At 42.5% G+C, this 21,068-nt stretch overlaps 1 protein-coding gene across 1 annotated transcript in view; it reads right to left on the minus strand.

Annotated features, from left to right (window-relative positions):
• The window catches only part of LOC121574022 (gamma-aminobutyric acid receptor subunit alpha-6), a 36,178-nt gene that overhangs the window by 8,849 nt on the left and 6,261 nt on the right, over positions 1 to 21,068 (minus strand). Inside the window, exons 8-9 of the mRNA XM_041886535.2 lie at positions 19,513 to 19,766; positions 17,649 to 17,902 (exon numbers count right to left, since the gene is read on the minus strand). Of these exons, the coding sequence (XP_041742469.1) occupies positions 17,649 to 17,902; positions 19,513 to 19,766 (508 nt within the window). The remainder of the gene's footprint in view (positions 1 to 17,648; positions 17,903 to 19,512; positions 19,767 to 21,068) is intronic.

A 21,068-nucleotide genomic window follows, 5' to 3' on the forward strand; every position in this document is an offset into this window, starting at 1 on the left:
CGCCTTGGTCTGTTTCCTATAACGATCGTGACAATATGAGATGAGTAATGCAAGATATGTAAACATTAAAGTGGCCAGTCATTTCTAATCTATGTATATAGGCAGCAGCCTCTAATGTGCTAGTGAAGGCTATTTAACAGCCTGATGGCCTTGAGATAGAAGCTGTTTTTCAGTCTCTCTGTCCCAGCTTTGATGCACCTGTACTGACCTCGCATTCTGGATGACAGTGGGGTGAACAGGCAGTGGCTCGGGTGGTTGTTGTCCTTGATGATCTTTTTGGCCTTCCTGTGACATCGGATGCTGGAGGGCTGGTAGTTTGCCCCCAGTGATGCGTTGGGCAGACCGCACCACCCTCTGGAGAGCCCTGCGGTTGCGGGCGGTGCAGTTGCCGTACCAGGCAGTGATACAGCCCGTCAGGATGCTCTCAATTGTGCATCTGTAAAAGTTTGTGAGGGTTTTAGGTGCCAAGCCAAATTTCTTCAGCCTCCTGAGGTTGAAGAGGCACTGTTGCGCCTTCTTCACCACACTGTCTGTGTGGGTGGACCTTTTCAGTTTGTCAGTGATGTGTACGCAGAGGAACTTGAAGCTTTCCACCTTCTCCACTGCGGTCCCGTCGATGTGGATAGGGGGGTGCTCCCTCTGCTGTTTCCTGAAGTCCACGATAATTTCCTTTGTTTTGTTGAAGGTGAGTGAGAGGCTATCTTCCTGGCACCACACTCCCAGAGCCCTCACCTCCTCCCTGTAGGCTCGTCATTGTTGGTAATCAAGCTTACTACTGTTGTGTCATCTGCAAACTTGATGATTGAGTTAGAGGCGTGCTTGGCCATGCAGTCATGGATGAACAGGGAGTACAGGAGGGGGCTGAGCATGCACCCTTGTGGGGCCCCAGTATTGAGGATCAGCGAAGTGGAGGTGTTGTTTCCTACCTTCACCACCTGGGAGCGGCCTGTCAGGAAATCCAGGACAAAGTTGCACAGGGCGGGGTTCAGACCCAGGGCCTCGAGCTTAATGATGAGCTTGGAGGGTACTATGGTGTTGAATGCTGAGCTACAGTCAATGAACAGCATTCTTACATAGGTATTCCTCTTGTCCAGATGGGATAGGGCAGTGTGCAGTGTGATGGCAATTGCATCGTCTGTGGATCTATTGGGGCGGTAAGCAAATTGAAGTGGGTCTAGGGTGGCAGGTAAGGTAGAGGTGACATGATCCTTGACGAGTCTCTCAAAGCCCTTCATGATGACAGAAGTGAGTGCTACGGGGCAATAGTCATTTAGTTCAGTTACCTTTGCTTTCTTGTTACAGGGACAATGGTGGCTATCTTGAAGCATGTGGGGACAGCAGACTGGGATAGGGAGAGATTGAATATGTCCGTAAACACACCAGCCAGGTGGTCTGCGCATTCTCTGAGGATGCAGCTAGGGATGCCATCTGGGCCGGCAACCTTGCGAGGGTTAACACGCTTAAATGTCTTACTCACATCGGCCACGGCGAAGGAGAGCCCACAGTCCGTGGTAGCGGGCCGCGTTGGTGGCACTGTATTATCCTCAAAGCAGGCAAAGAAGTTGTTTAGCTTGTCCGGAATCAAGATGTCGGTGTCTGCGACGTGGCTGGTTTTCCTTTTGTAGTCCGTGATTGTCTGTAGACCCTCCCACATACGTCTGGTGTCTGAGCCGTTGAATTGCGACTCCACTTTCTCCCTATACTGACGTTTTGCCTGTTTGATTGCCTTGCGGATGGAATAACTACACTGTTTGTATTCTGCCATATTCCCAGTCACCTTGCCATGGTTAAATGAAGTGGTTCGCACTTTCAGTTTTGCCCGAATGCTGCCATCTATCCACAGTTTCTGGTTAGGGTAGGTTTTAATAGTCACAGTGGGTACAACATCTCCTATACACTTCCTGATAAACTCAGTCACCGTATCAGTATATACATAAATATAATTCTCTGAAGCTACCCGGAACATATCCCCGTCCGCGTGATCAAAACAATCTTGAAGCGTGGATTCCGATTGCTCAGACCAGCGTTGAATAGTCCTTAGCACTGGTACTTCCTGTTTGAGGTTCTGCCTATAGGAAGGGAGGAGTGAAATGGAGTCGTGGTCAGATTTACCGAAAGGAGGGCGGGGGAGGTCCTTGTATGCATCCCGGAAGTTGGAGTAGCGGTGGTTGAGTGTTTTAGCAGCGCGAGTACTACAGTTGATGTGTTGATAGAACTTTGGTAGCCTTTTCCTCAAATTTGCTTTGTTAAAATCCCCAGCTACAATAAATGCATCCTCAGGATATGTGGTTTCCAGTTTGCATAGAGTCCTGTGAAGTTATTTGAGGGCCGTTGTGGTATCGGCTTGAGGGGGGATATACACGGCCATGACTATAACCAAAGAAAATTATCTTGGGAGATAATACGGTCGTCATTTGATTGTGAGGTATTCTAGGTCGGGTGAACAAAAGGACTTGAGTTCCTGTATGTTATCACAATTACACCATGAGTCATTAATCATAAAACATACACCTCCACCCTTCTGCTTCCCGGAGAGATATTTATTCCTGTCTGCGTGATGAACTGAGTAAAGGGTCTTTCTCCCTGCTCCTCTTCAGCAGTACTTTTGTAATAAAAGATATCTGCGTTCAATTTGGAGGCAGGCATCAACGGAAAAAGCTATTTATTTCTCATAAATTAAAAAGGGGGCGTTCAAGAGATGAGAAAGAAATGTGGGTTAGGATAAATGTACAGCACCCACTGCCAAAGGTTAGGTTGGTGGGTGGTAGCATGTTGCCATAAATGAGAGAGGAGGAGAATCTATCTCTGGCATTCTAGTATGGTGAAAGGAATGCCTTTGTTTCAGAGACTTTTTGCCTCCCAAAAACTTCAACATCCAACAATGAACATTGGGACAATATATTTCAACATCCAAACGTTGGGAATGATGAGAAATGGAATATGGAAAATTAATGTCTATTTTGTGATGTCATTAAAAATGGTATAAAGGTGTTATAAGGAAAACATTGTGACATGAAGAGCTTTTACACTGTGGATATCAGGTTTACTTCCTTTACCTTGTGTAGAAAATATCAAGGAGGAAGACGATGTTTTCGTGAAGATAGGAATGTGATTTAAGCTTAGTGATGATAATACTTTTGCCTTGTAACTAGCTACGCCCGAGGGAGCTCAGACTCGCCATCTTTTGTAACAAGTGTCATATTGTGTTAGTCCGCTAGGGACCTGTTTTCATTGTATTAAGTTTCTAATCCCTACCTATACCATGTACGTGTTTGTATCTTGTGTTATCATTTTTAATTAGTTAGTAAATAAAAATTAAGTCCATTTGTGTGGTACGGAATGATCAGTAAGACCAGGGTTCGTAAAGAGTCTACGACATTCAGAATGAGACTGATATGAGGTAAATGATTAATAAATGACTGTTAAATGATAAGAGATATCTAGATATCGTTAGAGTTAATTCGGGGAATGGTAACTCGTTAAACAACATTTTCCCTGGTGCCCCAAATTCCTAATGAGTTAATTGTTACATGAACAATTAAACATAGTAGGTAATTATTCGATAAATAATAGTCATCACAATGATGAAAGTCACATCATGACAATGTGGAAAACCATACAGTGTAATGCAGTTTTATAAAAAAGAGAGATGAAAGCGTACAGTGGCTGGCACTTGGGGAATGAACCATGCACACACTATCCACACATCCTGAGAGCCTGACTTCAATGGCTCCTCCACTGGTTGTTGTTCTATTTTTGATCACAGTGCTTTCGAGCCCCCTAGGCTTTCACAACGCTGCCTACTGCGTATGTAGCTAACTGCTTGGTCGCTTACATTCCACATCAATCAATAGCAACAGTTAAGGAAATGTCAGAAACCCTAGTCAGCTCTTGACAGCTCTCATCACTGTCACGTAATCTGACTTCTCTCACAAGGCCTGAGGCACCTTACATTTATATTCAGTGAGAAAAATACACTATACAAAACAGGCATGCTCTCAGTAAAGCAAGAGAACACCCAGGTTAATGGCTGGTGTCGAGCCACTGGTGTTCTAAAGCTCTCTGTGTGAGTATGTCGATTAACAGTACACTGTTCAAATAGAAAGACTCAAAACACCATCATTGTGTAGTAAAACCATGAAAAGTAGTGCACCTATGCTGAGATCTGGTGTTGGAGGGTGTTTGAATTTAATAATAACTTATCATAATAATAATAATTTATTACATTTGTAAAACACTTTTCATCATACAGAATAATATGAAAGTGCATAAAATAAAAATACAAACCAAATTGAAAAAAATTGAAAAATGGACACAACTAGACAGGGCAACTGACACAAAGAACACAGCTGACGCGGCAAGTGACAAGGACAACAAGGAGCACATCTATAAACAGAATGCCTTCCTAAAGAGAAAGGTCTTTAGGCTTGTTTTAAAGGAGCCCAGAGTCTGTAGTGCCTTCAGGTGGTCCGGGAGGGCATTCCAGAGGCTGGGGGCGGCCAAGCTGAAAGCTCCATACTCCAAGGAGCGGAGCTTGGTCCTGGGGGCGTGAAGGAGTAGGCTATCGCTTGATCAGAGGGTGCGGGTGGGGTTATGGAGTGAGAGCTGTTATTTTAGATAAGGAGGGGCATTGCCAGGAATACACCAGAAAGTCAGCAGGAGGGTTTATAATTCAATCCGGAATGAGACAGGGAGCCAGTGCAGAGTTACCAGGATGGGGGTGATGTGATGATGTTTCCACACTCTCATCAGGATCCTGGCAGTGCTGTTCTGGATGTATTGGAGCTTCTGGAGACTCCTGCCAGGGATCACGATGAAAAGTGCGTTGAAGTAGTCCAGCCTTGAGGAGATAAAGGCATGGACGAGCTTCTCTGCATCAGACTGAGTGAGGGTGGGACGGAGTTTAGTAATGTTCTTGAGGTGATAAGATGACACTTCATACAGTTGTTTGATGTGGCTGTTAAAGGTCAGGGAGGAATCATGCTTTACACCCAAATTGGAAACTGAGGGGGAGAGAGGGATGTTCTGTCCTGCAATGGTGAGGTGTGTTATTGGTGAGTGTTGGACCTGGTGGGGGGTGCGAACAAGTAGGGCCTTTGTTTTGCTGTTGTTCAGTTGAATTAAGTTTTGAGTCATCCATGTAAACCCAATGTAAGTGTTATGATACACTGAATGTACAGTATATATATATATATAAAACATGGGGGATTGGAAGTGATGCAGACAATTACATTGATGGAAGTTACAATCTATCTGCAATATTAATCTGATCTACCCACCCCAAAAAAAAAACTTTAAAAAAAACAGATATGTATGAAAATACCCTAAAATAAAAGGTGACATTCTGTACTGTCATCTCATATAAAACATTTGATCTCAAATGCTGGAGTATAGAGCCAAATTAAACATTTTAGCTTCACTGTCCAAATAAATACGTGGAAAAAATTGTTTTGAGCAGTGTATTTCAAAACAGAATGGAAGTACTCTGAAACAAACAAAGTGGTTCTTCAATCTGAACAATATAGTTTTAAGTGAGTGTTGTGAAAACAGTTTTTGGTGTTTCAGTGCATGTAAAAGGCAGCATCAAATATAAAAAGAGTGACCGATTCAGACTTGAGATAAATCGACTTAACATGGACTCAAAAAAATATAGACTTAAGTCATGTTAAATCAACATAACTCAAGTTTGAATTGATCCTAGGGAGAATATGTTTTGTGAAATTCCACCTTTATTATGGAGTGAAAGTTGAAGCATTTTTTTGGAATTTGACCCACTCAACCACACAGCCAGGTACGATATGAGGAAGTTAGGACCCCATATCAGAAGACAAATGTTTAGATTGTGCTGCCTTACTGTTCAGAATTCCCCCAGTCTGAGGATGGAGGTGGAGAGAGGGCATTCGTGGCAGGTGTGCCCTCTAGCAAACTCTATGGTTGAGTAAAAACACAAGTTTGCGGGCGCATCCCCTGTATTCGGTAGTGATGGGGAAATGCATCTTTCTGAAGCATTGAGGCTTTCCAGCCAATTGTGTCGAAAGTAGGTTCATTACTCAAGGCTTTGATCAACACGGTGAACACCAGTGGCACTTGCTGGTCAAAAGACTTTAGAGCAGCCGTAGCGCGTGTGCAGTGAAGCCTATTTGTCTTCTACTGAAACCAATACCAAGCCAATCAGGTGGTTGTTCAACAAAACAAAGCTTTGGACATCATTGATCAAACAACAGATAAAGTGATACAGGCATCGGCACACTGCTTTGAAGTACGGTGTTTAGCGATTTCAACGCATGCCTCGGAGCTCCGGTATCAAACGTAGCATCACTAGTATTTGGGTCATTCGCGAACTCAGACAGGTGAGAGCACACTAAACGCTCAGATGAAACTCTTCAAAACAATCGAAGAAAGTATGTGTCAATGGAAACGTAAGTACAAAATGTTATTACGTTGAGGAAAGAAACAGAAAAGGAATTCACTCAATAATAACATTTAGTTTTGTCTGACATTTCGGCTGCTAATGCTAATAGTCCTTGTCAAACAGCCATTTTGATTCAACCTTTCATGCACTTGTTTTAAATTAAGGCCTACTTTTTGGTTAATACTGCTGGCTTGTTTGCCTACTAACTTTATGAGTTTATCTGTTGTTTGATGTATGACCCACATGTTATATGCTACAGTAAATAGCCACTGCCAATTTAGCCTGCTCTAGCATTGGCCTACCACACCACACCACATGTTACTGTGTTCTACATTTGACCATTAATAATGTTATCTTGTTGCTATATTTGCATAGCTTAATCACGTATGCATTTTGTATATTGCATATTGCTATTGATAAGTTTAATAATTGTATATTCAAATTGCAATGTGCATTTGAGAACCTAATTATGTATTAATGTAAAAAAAGAAGAAAAAAAAGGGGGTGCTTATAGTTGTCCTGTTTCACACATGTACAAGTGTGTGGTGTGAATTGGAAATGTGTTAATCTTTTAATTTTTTTGTTTTGTTTTATTTTATTTTATTTTTTTTATTTTTTTACATAATCTTTTTCGGGGGTAGATCAGCTTTAATATTGCAGATAGATTGTAACTTCCATCAATGTAATTGTCTGCATCACTTCCAATCCCCCATGTTTTTTTCCCGCATATATATATATATATATATATATACAGTGAGGGGAAAAAGTATTTGATCCCCTGCTGATTTTGTACATTTGCCCACTGACAAAGAAATGATCAGTCTATAATTTTAATGGTAGGTTTATTTCAACAGTGAGAGACAGAATAACAACAAAAAAATCCAGAAAAACGCATGTCAAAAATGTTATAAATTGATAAGCATTTTAATGAGGGAAATAAGTATTTGACCCCTCTGCAAAACATGACTTAGTACTTGGTGGAAAAACCCTTGTTGGCAATCACAGAGGTCAGACGTTTCGTGTAGTTGGCCACCAGGTTTGCACACATATCAGGAGGGATTTTGTTCCACTCCTCTTTGCAGATCTTCTCCAAGTCATTAAGGTTTCGAGGCTGACGTTTGGCAACTCGAACCTTCAGCTCCCTCCACAGATTTTCTATGGGATTAAGGTCTGGAGACTGGCTAGGCCACTCCAGGACCTTAATGTGCTTCTTCTTGAGCAACTCCTTTGTTGCCTTGGCCATGTGTTTTGGGTCATTGTCATGCTGGAATATCCATCCACGACCCATTTTCAATGCCCTGGCTGAGGGAATGAGGTTCTCACCCAAGATTTGATGGTACATGGCCCTGTCCATCGTCCCTTTGATGCGGTGAAGTTGTCCTGTCCCCTTAGCAGAAAAACACCCCCAAAGCATGTTTCCACCTCCATGTTTGACGTGGGGATGGTGTTCTTGGGATCATAGGCAGCATTCCTCCTCCTCCAAACACGGCGAGTTGAGTTGATGCCAAAGAGCTCGATTTTGGTCTCATCTGACCACAACACTTTCACCCAGTTCTCCTCTGAATCATTCAAATGTTCATGGCAAACTTCAGACCGCCCTGTATACAGTGGGGAGAACAAGTATTTGATATACTGCCGATTTTGCAGGTTTTCCTACTTACAAAGCATGTAGAGGTCAGTAATTTTTATCATAGGTACACTTCAACTGTGAGAGACGGAATCTAAAACAAAAATCCAGAAAATCACATTGTATGATTTTAAGTAATTAACTTGCATTTTATTGCATGACATAAGTATTTGATACATCAGAAAAGCAGAACTTAATATTTGGTACAGAAACCTTTGTTTGCAATTACAGAGATCGTACGTTTCCTGTAGGTCTTGACCAGGTTTGCAGACACTGCAGCAGGGATTTTGGCCAGCTCCTCCATACAGACCTTCTCCAGATCCTTCAGGTTTTGGGGCTGTCGCTGGGCAATACGGACTTTTAGCTCCTCCAAAGATTTTCTATAGGGTTCAGGTCTGGAGACTGGCTAGGCCACTCCAGGACCTTGAGATGCTTCTTACGGAGCCACTCCTTAGTTGCCCTGGCTGTGTGTTTCGGGTCGTTGTCATGCTGGAAGACCCAGCCACGACCCATCTTCAATGCTCTTACTGAGGGAAGGAGATTGTTGGCCAAGATCTCACGATACATGGCCCCATCCATCCTCCCCTCAATACGGTGCAGTCGTCCTGTCCCCTTTGCAGAAAAGCATCCCCAAAGAATGATGTTTCCACCTCCATGCTTCACGGTTGGGATGGTGTTCTTGGGGTTGTACTCATCCTTCTTCTTCCTCCAAACACGGCGAGTGGAGTTTAGACCAAACAGCTCTATTTTTGTCTCATCAGACCACATGACCTTCTCCCATTCCTCCTCTGGATCATCCAGATGGTCATTGGCAAACTTCAGATGGGCCTGGACATGCGCTGGCTTGAGCAGGGGGACCTTGCGTGCGCTGCAGGATTTTAATCCATGACGGCGTAGTGTGTTACTAATGGTTTTCTTTCAGACTGTGGTTCCAGCTCTCTTCAGGTCATTGACCAGGTCCTGCCGTGTAGTTCTGGGCTGATCCCTCACCTTCCTCTTGATCATTGATGCCCCACGAGGTGAGATCTTGCATGGAGCCCCAGACCGTGGGTGATTGACCGTCATCTTGAACTTCTTCCATTTTCTAATAATTGCGCCAACAGTTGTTGCCTTCTCACCAAGCTGCTTGCCTATTGTCCTGTAGCCCATCCCAGCCTTGTGCAGGTCTACAATTGTATCCCTGATGTCCTTACACAGCTCTCTGGTCTTGGCCATTGTGGAGAGGTTGGAGTCTGTTTGATTGAGTGTGTGGACAGGTGTCTTTTATACAGGTAACGAGTTCAAACAGGTGCAGTTTATACAGGTAATGAGTGGAGAACAGGAGGGCTTCTTAAAGAAAAACTAACAGGTCTGTGAGAGCCGGAATTCTTACTGGTTGGTAGGTGATCAAATACTTATGTCATGCAATAAAATGCAAATTAATTACTTAAAAATCATACAATGTGATTTTCTGGATTTTTGTTTTAGATTCCATCTCTCACAGTTGAAGTCTACCTATGATAAAAATTACAGACCTCTACATGCTTTGTAAGTAGGAAAACCTGCAAAATCGGCAGTGTATCAAATACTTGTTCTCCCCACTGTACATACTATATACATTTTATGGACACAGTCAATTTTACAATAATTATATTTTGTTTGTTTTTACTCCTGAGCTTCCTCTACCCTCAACCTCTCCGATCATTTTCATGATGTCCATCCGGTTTGCTTCTATATGCCATATCTTTCTAACTGTGCTCTTTCACAAAAACTCTCAACCTATAACCTATATACTTACTATGGACACAGTATGCTTTACATTAATTATCTTGTTGTTATTAGTTGTTGTTAGTTGTTATTAGTCCCATCCTTCAACTCCATTCAACACCTCCCATCTATCTCTTAACACCATCCATATTGGATTTCTATTTGCCATTTATTTTTCAACTGTACTGTGATGTTTTACAAAAGTTCTGAACCCTTCTATTCTCATTGTTTCTACAGATTGTAAATTGAAAATAAACATTTTTGCTAAAAGTATTAGTATATGATTGATCGATTGACTATGACTTTTCAGATCACCCAGTAGTGGAAATGTGTTTCTTGCATATCCCACTCCCCCTGAGAGTGGGGTCCCAGCAAGGGATCAGCCATTTTTGACGGCAATCCTGGAGCAATTAGGGTTAAGCGCCTTGCTCAAGGGCAGATCAACAGATTATTTGAACTAGCAGCCTCTCGATTACTGGCCCAACGCTCTTACCGCTAGGCTACCTGCCACCCTCCATGCTAACATTATTGCTTCTCATTTCTCTTTCTCCCTGCAGAAAAACATACATATAAGTGCTTTTAACAACGTGGGTGCATGTACATACCCTAGCGTTGCTTTCAATTGTGTTAGGCTGCACAAAAACAGTCTTTGGGAAGCCAGAAGTTAAATATAATTCAATTTCATCTTACTGTGCCGGTAGGCAGGACGGTTGGTCATTATGACGGGGGGGATTTGAGACAAAATATAGAAAGGATTGTATTACTAAACAGACTTTCCAAACGTGGGTCTGTTGTAGGCCCACTGCTTCCTCTCTGCTTCCTCTCTGCTGACCTTATTCAACATATATCCTCCACATGTCCAATACTGGGGTGATTTCCTCAACCAGAGAGCTATTTCCTAAACAAACAGATCTACCTCCTTCAATGTGAATGTACAGTATTCCCACTATTCATAAACGCAAAAGCGCATATTCATTTCGATCCACTTGCCTTGACATGAGGCAACTGTTGTCTTTAAAGCAGCACTCTACCTTGGCAGCCTGTCGAGTGTAACATTCAAGGATCAATTGTATGCTGTTAGGTGAAAGGGAAGAAGAGCGTAAGGTTTCTTAATGCTTCCTACTCTAATAGGAAAGCAATCTCTGACACGGGAATGTGTGTTTGACACACCGTTCTCAGAAGCCATGCGGTGGCTGGATTATATGTGATGCTAATATGACTCCATACAGAATGTTTACAGTGTTGTGGCTGACAGCTTCAGGTGCCATATAAGAAGTGAGAGTGTCTGTGTGTATTGTCCATGCATGAGTACCATCTGTTCATGCATGCACCTGTGTGAGTGTATACAAAAAGTAAAGATTATACTATTTATGGCCATGAATCAGATAAGGTCTAGCCAATGAAGCCTTGAGGGGATGTAAGACAGCTGTATGGCTGTATGTCAAAATACCCTGATGCATACTCTTGCAGTCATATTTCAACTTTGATGGTGCAGAGAGAACAGCAGATATGAATTAGACCTAAACCTACACCAGGTTTGTGTCACACTTCCATAACTTATGATCTCCCACCGGCCATCATCTTGATCCAACAAATGTGATGCCAGGGTGTGTTCTTTTATTCTTATGTCACAAACAGCGCTACATTGTTATTTGAAGCACTTGCTCATAGTGTGCTACGATGAATGTGGTGGGTTCATTAATAAGTGCATCGACGATGTCGTCCCCACAGTGACCGTACGTAAATATCCCAACCAGAAGCCATGTATTACAGGCAACATCCGCACTGAGCTAAAGGCTAGAGCTGTCGCTTTCAAGGAGCGGGATACTAACCCGGACGCTTATAAGACATCACGCTATGCCATCCGATGAACCAACAAACAGGCAAAGCATCAATACAGGACTGAGATCGAATCCTACTACACCGGCTCTCACGCTCACCAGATGTGGCAGGTCTTGCAAACTATCACGAATTACAAAGGGAAACCCAGCCGCGAGCTGCCCAGTGACGCGAGCCTACCAGACGAGCTAAATGCCTTCTATGCTCGCTTCAAGGAAAGCAACACTGAATCATGCGTGATAGCACCAGCTATTTCGGACGTCTGTGTGATTACGCTCTCCATAGTCGATGTGAGTAAGACCTTTAAACAGGTTAACAATCACAAGGCCGCAGGGCCAGACAGATTACCAGGACGCGTACTCAGAGCATGCGCTGACCAGCTGGCAAGTGTCTTCATTGACATTTTCAACCTCTCCCTGACTCAGTCTGTAATACCACTTGGACAAAAGGAACACCTACGTGAGAATGCTGTTCATTGAATGCAGCTCAGCGTTCAACACCATAGTGATCTCCAAGCTCATCACTAAGCTAAGGACCCTGGAACTGAACACCCTGGGACTGAACACTTCCTGATGGTAAGCCCCCAGTTGGTGAAGGTAGGCAACAACACATCTGCCACGTTGACCTACAACACGGGGGCTCCTCAGGGGTGTGTGCTTAGTCCCCCCCCCCTGTACTCCCTGTTAATCCACAACTGCGTGGCTGCGCATGACTCCAACACCATCATTAAGTTTGCTAACAACACGGCGGTGGTAGGCCTGATCACTGAAGACTGTGAGAGCCTATGGGGAGGAGGTCAGTGACCTGGATTTGTGGTGCCAGGACACCAACTTCTCCCTCAACGTCAGCAAGACAAAGGAGCTGATCGTGGACTACAGGAAATGGAGGGCCAAGCACGCCCCCATTCACATCGACAGGGCTGTAGTTGAACGGGTTGAACACAATCATGGTCCAAACACACCAACATAGTCATGAAGAGGGCATGATAATGCCTCTTACCCCTCAGGAGATTTGCCATGTGCCCTCAGATCCTCAAAACGTTCTACTGCTGCACCATTGAGAGCATCTTGACTGGCTGCAGCACCGCTTGGTATGGCAACTGCTAGGCATCCGACCGCAAGGCGCTACAGAGGGTAGTGCGTATGGCCCAGTACATCACTGGGGCTGAGCTCTCTGCCATCCAGGACCTCTATACCAGGCGGTGCAGAGGAAGGCCCTAAACATTTGCCAGTCACCCAAGTCATAGACTGTTCTCTCTGCTACCACACGACAAGCGGTACCGATGCACCAAGTCTGGAACCAACAGGACCCTGAACAGCTTCCATCCCCAAGCCATAAGACTGCTAAATAGTTAGTTAAATAGTTAACCAAATAGCTACAATCTGCATTGACCCTTCTTGCACTAACTTTTTTGACTCATCACATATGCTGCTTCTACTATTTACTATCTGTCACTTTATTCCTAGTTGTATGTACATACAGTTGAAGTCGGAAGTTTACATACACCTTAGCCAAATACATTTAAACTCAGTTTTTCACAATTCCTGACATTTAATCCTAGTAAAAATTCCCTGTTTTAGGTCAGTTAGGATCACCAATTTATATTAAAAATGTGAAATGTCAGAAGAATAGTAGAGAGAATGATTTATTTCAGTTTTTATTTCTTTCCTCACATTCCCAGTAGGTCAGAAGTTTACATACACTCAATTAGTATTTGGTAGCATTGCCTTTAAATTGTTTAACTTGTATAAAACATTTCGGGTAGCCTTCCACAAGCTTCCCACAATAAGTTGGGCCCATTCCTCCTGACAGAGCTGGTGTAACTGAGTCAGGTTTGTAGGCCTCCTTGCTCGCACACGCTTTTTCAGTTCTGCCCACACATTTTCTATAGGATTGAGGTCAGGGCTTTGTAATGGCCACTCCAATACCTTGACTTTGTTGTCCTTAAGCCATTTTGCCACCATTTTGTGAAGTGCACCAGTCCCTCCTGCAGCAAAGCACCACCACAGCATGATGCTACCACCCCTGTGCTTCACAGTTGGGATGGTGTTCTTCGGCTTGCAAGCCCCCCCTTTTTCCTCTAAACATAACCATGGTCATTATGGCCAAACAGTTCTATTTTTGTTTCATCAGACCAGAGAACATTTCTCCAAAAAGTACCATCTTTGTCCCCATTTGAAGTTGCAAACCGTAGTCTGGCTTTTTTGTGGTGGTTTTGGAGCAGTGACTTGTGGAGGTCTACCATTTTTTTTCTGAGGTCTTGGCTGATTTCTTTTGATTATCCCATGATGTCAAGCAAAGAGGCACTGAGTTTGAAGGTAGGCCTTGAAATATATCCACAGGTACACCTCCAATTGATTCAAATGATGTCAATTAGCCTACCAGAAGCTTCTAAAGCAATGACAACATTTTCTGGAATTTTCCAAGCTGTTTAAAGGTACAGTCAATTTAGTGTATTTAAACTTCTGACCCACTGGAATTGTGATACTGTGAATTATAAGTGAAATAATCTGTCTGTAAACAATTGTTGGAAAAATTACTTTTGTCATGCTCAAAGTAGATGTCCTAACCGACTTGCCAAAACTATAGTTTGTTAACAAGAAATTTGTGGAGGTGTTGAAAAACGAGTTTTAATGACTCCAACCTAAGTGTATGTAAACCTCCGACTTCAACTGTATTTTGAGGAAATGAAGGCATAGATACATTTTTCAACCATTTTCCATGTTTTTAAATGGCATACATAAAGGCTTTGATTCAGGTCAAACAGATGGAAAAGGGGTCTTAGAAAACAAATACCAGAAAAAGTATTAAAAGGTATAAGAAATACATCAAAACACAATAATGTAGATGTACTGTAAAGACCCCTGCCAACTATATTTGCCTACTGTAAGGAAGTGAATGTTATTTATAATAAGGTTTACATGGAGAAAATATATTTTACCTAAACCACCCCTGAACGCTTGAAAAAAATACAAGTGAACCTCCCCTATACCCAAAATAATAATTAAAACAAAGTGGATAGCCTTTACCTACACTTCCTGGACAGACCAGAGCCTTAGATATTCCGTTTTAGAAACTGTTCTTCGTCCTGTAAGCATTACATGGCTACATGGGAATTGTGATTACACACTTCTTCGTCCCGGTAGAGCACGGCGCTTGTAACGCCAAGGTAGTGGGTTCGAACCCCGGGACCACCCATACACAAAAATGTATGCACGCATGACTGTAAGTCGCTTTGGATAAAAGCGTCTGCTAAATGGCATATTATTATTATTATTATTATATGGCTACGTGGGGATTTTGATAGCGCACAGGGCTGCGGGCCAGAAGGTTGTGGGTTCACAGACCACCGTGGACAAGAGTAGGAGTGGAAAGGTCTCCTTTATAGTAAAAGCATTGCATGAATCTATCATCAAATGTGCAGGTCCGAGAAAAAAATGCCTTTTATAAACATTTCATGCAATTATAATTCTTCTTACATATTGGCAGAATCTTTTTTTAATACCACACAATTGACTGAAATTACAGGCTAAGAATGGACAGAGATATATAATTTATCCAATGCCAGATCAGTGTGTCTTTTTTGCAACGAAACTGTCCCTGTTTGTAAATAATGAAATCTGAGACGTCATTAGGAATCTGAGCATGGTACTTTCAGAAGATAGGCCTACCTTTCCACCTCAGACAGCTTAGGCCTACCGACGCAGAAAAATGTAAGGTTTAACAGCTAGCTACTCTTCTTCCGCGGCTTAACCCAATGAGAGAATGTCACAAGTGTTTCCCTAAAAGCTGTCTGGGTTTAAACATCTTCTATTGTGCAGAAAGTGAATAGCTTATTCAATTGATTGTGACAGAATTAGATTACTTCCCAAGCAAAGTCAGACTCCGAATGTCAAAGAAACAAAACAATGATATTCCCATATGCATCGGAGTCACGTCTTTCCCAGGTATTTTACAGCTTGTTTATAGCATAAAGCATCGCAGCTCTCTTCAGGTCATTGACCAGGTCCTGCCGTGTAGTTCTGGGCTGATCCCTCACCTTCCTCATGATCATTGATGCCCCACGAGGTTTGATCTTGCATGGAGCCCCAGACCGTGGGTGATTGACCGTCATCTTGAACTTCTTCCATTTTCTAATAATTGCACCAACAGTTGTTGCCTTCCACAAATAGACAGGTATTTTCCTTTCCACAGTAGCAAGATCTTATCTATTTTTGCCAACTTTCTATTAAAATGTATTTTAGAAAGATCATTTCTTTATTTCGGGATATGAATACAGAGTATGTCCACTTCAACCCTGCCATGCAGGCTCAGAATCTTGAGTGGGCGGTGCTGCTTTAGTGGGTCTCTGACTGCGTTTATCTTTCTGTCTTTGCTGCATATAGGCTACTTGCAGTAGGCCTATAAAACAGATAAGGATTTCCTTAGTGTGTGGGTCGTTCAGGTGGGTCTAAGGTACAGGGTTGGGGACAGCTCCATCATGATAAGACAATAAATAAACTATATTTATAATCTATTTTAAAATGTATATCACATTTCTGCACAAAATGTAAAGCTTTCTCTGTCACAACTCCTGCTCACAGACACACATTTTACTTAACTCCAGACTTTTCCAAACACAAGAAAACACATCTCATCTTCCATCACAATACACCCGCACATACCCACATACTGTGTCTTCTATGTCCTCTGTTTGCTGTGTTTTTATCCCTACCATGTTGATTCCTACCTAATTTCGGGCTTTTAAGTACTTTTGTGTTCCTTATATTTGAATATGTATTCTTTCAGTAATTCTCCTTTCTTCTAATGCTGTCTTTTATCTATTTATAAATACTATGAATAGAAAGTTGAATACTAATTATATGAATGGGATAGTGTATTTGTAGTTTATTTCTTTATCAATTGTTGTATTTTATTGTTTTCCTTTTTTGTTTTGTTTCTACAATCACATGGATGGTATTTAGTGTTCCATTAATGACTCCTCTATGGGAACTTTGTATTATTTAGAACAGCCATGGAGTAGACTTGGTGTCTCGGAACAGTTGGTTATCAATGTACAGTTTATCGACTACGAGAGCCAGGAGTGCAACTTTCACTGGGGACGGGGAGGACATTTTGAAATTGCATTTATGTCTCCCTCAGTTTTATCATTGGAATGTGATACAAAACAAGGCAACGGTGTACTTTAGGACCATGCAGACGCCTCCGAGCGGTCTGGTAGGCTGTTTGGAGTGTTTATCTGATTGAAAAAAAATATATATATAAAAATAAAAAGAATGGGCCCCCCCACTTCTAAAACTAAAGTTGCACCCCTGACGAGAGCTACACGTTTCACTTTAAGTCTATTCACCTTAGGCATCCTGAGTGGCGCAGCGGTCTAAGGCACTGCATCTGGGTTCGGTCCCAGATGCAGTGCCGAATCTTAATTCGGAGCAGATATTTAAGAGTTTTTGGAAAACGTGGTCACATAAAAAACTGAGGGAGATTTTACCATAATTCTCTTACCAAACTTTGCATCTGCACAGTTCTTCCAGTAAATGTGTTTTGTGAAATGTTCTGTGTAAATTGTTCAAAGTAGTCCTTGTGCATAAAGTTGTATGGTTTGTTAAACTTTGTAATCAATGGTTTTTGTTTAGGATACATGCTAAAGTAAAAAGTCTCAGTGTAATTCTGTTACCGTGAAATTGTCCCTCTTCATCATGTAGCCCTGTCTTTTCTATTTTATATGCATATAATAGGACAATTTAACTATATTCCTTCCCCAGTTCCAAGAATATGACATAAAACTGAAACTATTAGCACATGGATTCTACATGCATGTCACAATGAGTGGGCTACAGAAAAGGTCATATGATTTGCTATAGATCATCCTGCTATAATAGATCCTACTTCTTACATCAAAATGGCCTACCTGAACATACTGTCTACAGTGCACTTGAAATTGCTTCAAACTGTCTTTTTCCCGTCATTTGTAGCAAGCTTCCAAACATTTACAGTAGCCATTAGAAAATGTATCACCTTTACCTTGTCATCTCCATGGTGTCCTTGGTAAGATAGACTATCCAATAGACCAGGTTGAAGGCCCCGAACGACAGAGGGAAGAGGATGCGTGAGTACTTGTCTATGATGCTGGTGCCTGTCAGTAAGTTGTTGGATGGCATGGCTGAGCCTTGCTGGAGGAAGGCCTGGGCATTCACTGGAGGGTTAGGGAACACCTCTGCTGGCCTCTCAAAGTGAGGCGTGGAGTTCATCCTCTTCTTCAGCATACTGCTGGCATCCTGTATAGTGCATAAAGGTGGGTGGAGGAGGTGAGTGAGAGAACAGGTCTGCACAGTAAATCTATGACCAGCACAACAGTAAGTCATTGGCAATTAAGATTAAAATAGGAAATCAATTGGGTTTTATTTTGGCATAATGCAGTTTTAATTGAACCCATTTCCTATAACAACACAGAGCCGTATGGCATATGCACAAAATCATAAAAGATACAGTCATTGATTCATTCATCAATACAACGTTTTATATTTAATAGCATTTGGCTACTGTAGTGCAGCAGAGTGACTGGAGCAGGGACTGAGGCAGGGTTGGGTGGTGTGGACTTGGGATGAGGGACTGAGGCAGGGTTGGGTGGTGTGGACTGGGGATGAGAGACTGAGGCAGGGTTGGGTGGTGTGGACTGGGGATGAGGGACTGAGGCAGGGTTGTGAGAGGTGGTGTGGGGTAGAGAGAGAGCGCTGGCACTGGTTTAACTGGCTTCCATCACAGAGCAGTTTGGAGCTGCAAATGTCAGCTGCTGAATGCTGTGTGAGTCCAACGGAGGTGAGAAATCACGCAGGGAGCATGCGGCTCATGCTGCTTTAATATTGCAGCTATTTCTGAAATGACAACAGGCTTGAATCCTCTGCTGGCTCTCAGGCTCAAATCCCACAATGATCAGAGCAAATTCTTATACAGTAGATACACTATATAACATTGTTTTGCATACTGACTTAATATCGCTAGAGCTTGATGGGATACCTCATGAAATGTCAATACCGCGTGATATTTTTTTTTTTCATGAGATGAAAAATGCAGGATTTATAGTGCAACATAATACACAGGTTATCCTATCAATTTTGCTTGTGTCCTCTCTTTAATCCAATTTCACCAATCAGGTGAACAAATGGAGTGTTAGCATGCTGACACACAGCTAAATCAGTGTATAATATAAACAGTCCTTAGTATTCAGCTAAGGAAGAGCTGATAGACTCAGTCAACAACACCAAAATCCAGTCAACAACCAGTCAACCAGTTATAATCAGTCAACATCCTATCCAGTCAACATCTGGTCAACCAGTGATAACCTGTCAACATCTTAACCAGTCAACAACCAGTCAACCAGTCATAACCAGTCAACATCTTATCCAGTCAACAACCAGTCAACCAGTCATAAACAGTCAACATTTAAACAGGTCATTTAGATTTGGCTGCCTTTTAGAGAGATAGTAATTCAAAATGGTGACAGATGGCGAGATAGAGCTCCTCTCCGATTGACTATTTAGTAATTTTGTTACGTGAAAACCTACATGTAGGTCTTCATGTAGTTGGTGCAGCCACCTAATAATAGTATCTCTCCCACAGAAGCGCAAAGCATTGGGCTTGCCTTTCCCCTCCAGCATGAAGGCTTCTCGTGAGCCTCCAATGATCTGCCTGGATATTCCCTTAATCTATTCGTCTTACATAATCTGCTGCAACCGCGTTCATGAAGCCACTGGCTGTCTCTTCTCGTCAAATGCTCTTGTTATCATAGACTAGGAGGCGGGGGTTGAGAGGGACATAGAGATGGGAGGAAAGGGAAAGGGAGGGAGGAGTGTAAGATGAGGAGGGAGGGAGGAGGGGGGTGGATTACCGAAGAGGACTCCCCGTCGCTCCTCCCGGCCTCTGCAGCCTCCTGGGCTGCCTTGATGGCGGCCGCCTTGCGGAGCTCCCGGTTGGCCTGCAGCGTGGAGAAGTAGTTGACTGCGGCAAACTCGATGAGGGCTGAGAAAACGAAGGCGAAACATACAGCAATGAACCAGTCCATGGCCGTGGCGTAGGAAACCTTGGGCAAAGAGTGGCGGGCGCTGATGCTGAGTGTGGTCATGGTTAGCACAGTGGTAATGCCTGGGATACACAGGGCACATAGAGAGATGTTAGACAGAGATACTGGATAGAGGATACATTTTGTTGTCTGTCTCCCAGAGCCCCAGGGTTGACTGGCTGGGCTTCCAGGGTACCAGGCCCATCATCTTGTTGAGTGATTGTCAGGGCATGGAGTGGAGGGGGTTGGAGAGTCTGACAAGAAACCATCCAGTGGTTTGCGTTAAAGCTGTTTAATGTGAGCACACATGAGCTTACATGCAACGGAATCGCTTAAGGGGAAATGGTTAAGAGTCTATTCAAGCATGTCATTTGGCCTGAAAATGGTTATTTCTATGAACCCAATAGATCAAATCTTATCATATATTTTCAGAGAATGAAATTATTTCTGCCGTAATTCTCAAGACACTGATCTAACATTACTGAACATTTTGAGCAAAAATAGTGTCTTGGGTTCATCAGATTAGGCTGTCTCGTTAATAATAACGGAAGATACTGTAACAACTTCATCAATAGCAACCTACAAAATGAAGATTAGTATTGCATTACAGTGCACAAAATCCTCAGAGCCCATTGATAATTTAGATGGTAATTGATGCCCTACTTGGCCAGAGGGTGAATTTGTGGGCATGATGTTTAATCTCTAGCCTCATTTTCACACAAGTTCACAGGACTAGACATGCACTACTCAACCACTAACCTTGCTCTTACATTCAAAAATGGTGTGTCCAAGTTCAATGCTAAACACTTTGTCTTCATTGTCCTTTGGATGGAGGGTCATAATTGGTTTTTATACAAAGTTGATTATAATGTCTATCTCTCAGAAACCAATGTGCTCTGGTATTATTGATAAGTAATGATACTTGTATAGCTATAAAATATTTATCTTGGAGACTTGAGTAAACAAGTGGCCAGTGAAATGTAAAAAAGTATAATATTTTTTACTTTAAGAAAATCAATAGTTATTATGTCAAGTGTATTCGCTTTACCAATAGCGAGTCATACAGGATAACATATTCACCAACGTTTGGGTTTTCAAAGTAACACAGTGTACTATCAGCATGATCTATTGATCCTGAGAGGCAGCAACCACAAAAATGGCTTAGTTTACTCACCCACAGCTTAGCCTTAACATCATTGCATGCAAACGCAGGAGTGGTAGGGCCTGTGCTAATACAGTATGTTCCTAACAGCATGCTTAAATCAACTTTAAGTCAGGTCATATAGGCATGCTCTTTGGAAACATGGTATCACAGGACTCGATTAGTGCACGCAACTATGCTAACACTAAGCTTAAGCTGAGGAAACTAAGCCATGTTTTTGGTT

This window comes from Coregonus clupeaformis, chromosome 9 (assembly GCF_020615455.1).
Source record: "Coregonus clupeaformis isolate EN_2021a chromosome 9, ASM2061545v1, whole genome shotgun sequence".
Taxonomy (NCBI): Eukaryota; Metazoa; Chordata; class Actinopteri; order Salmoniformes; family Salmonidae; genus Coregonus; species Coregonus clupeaformis.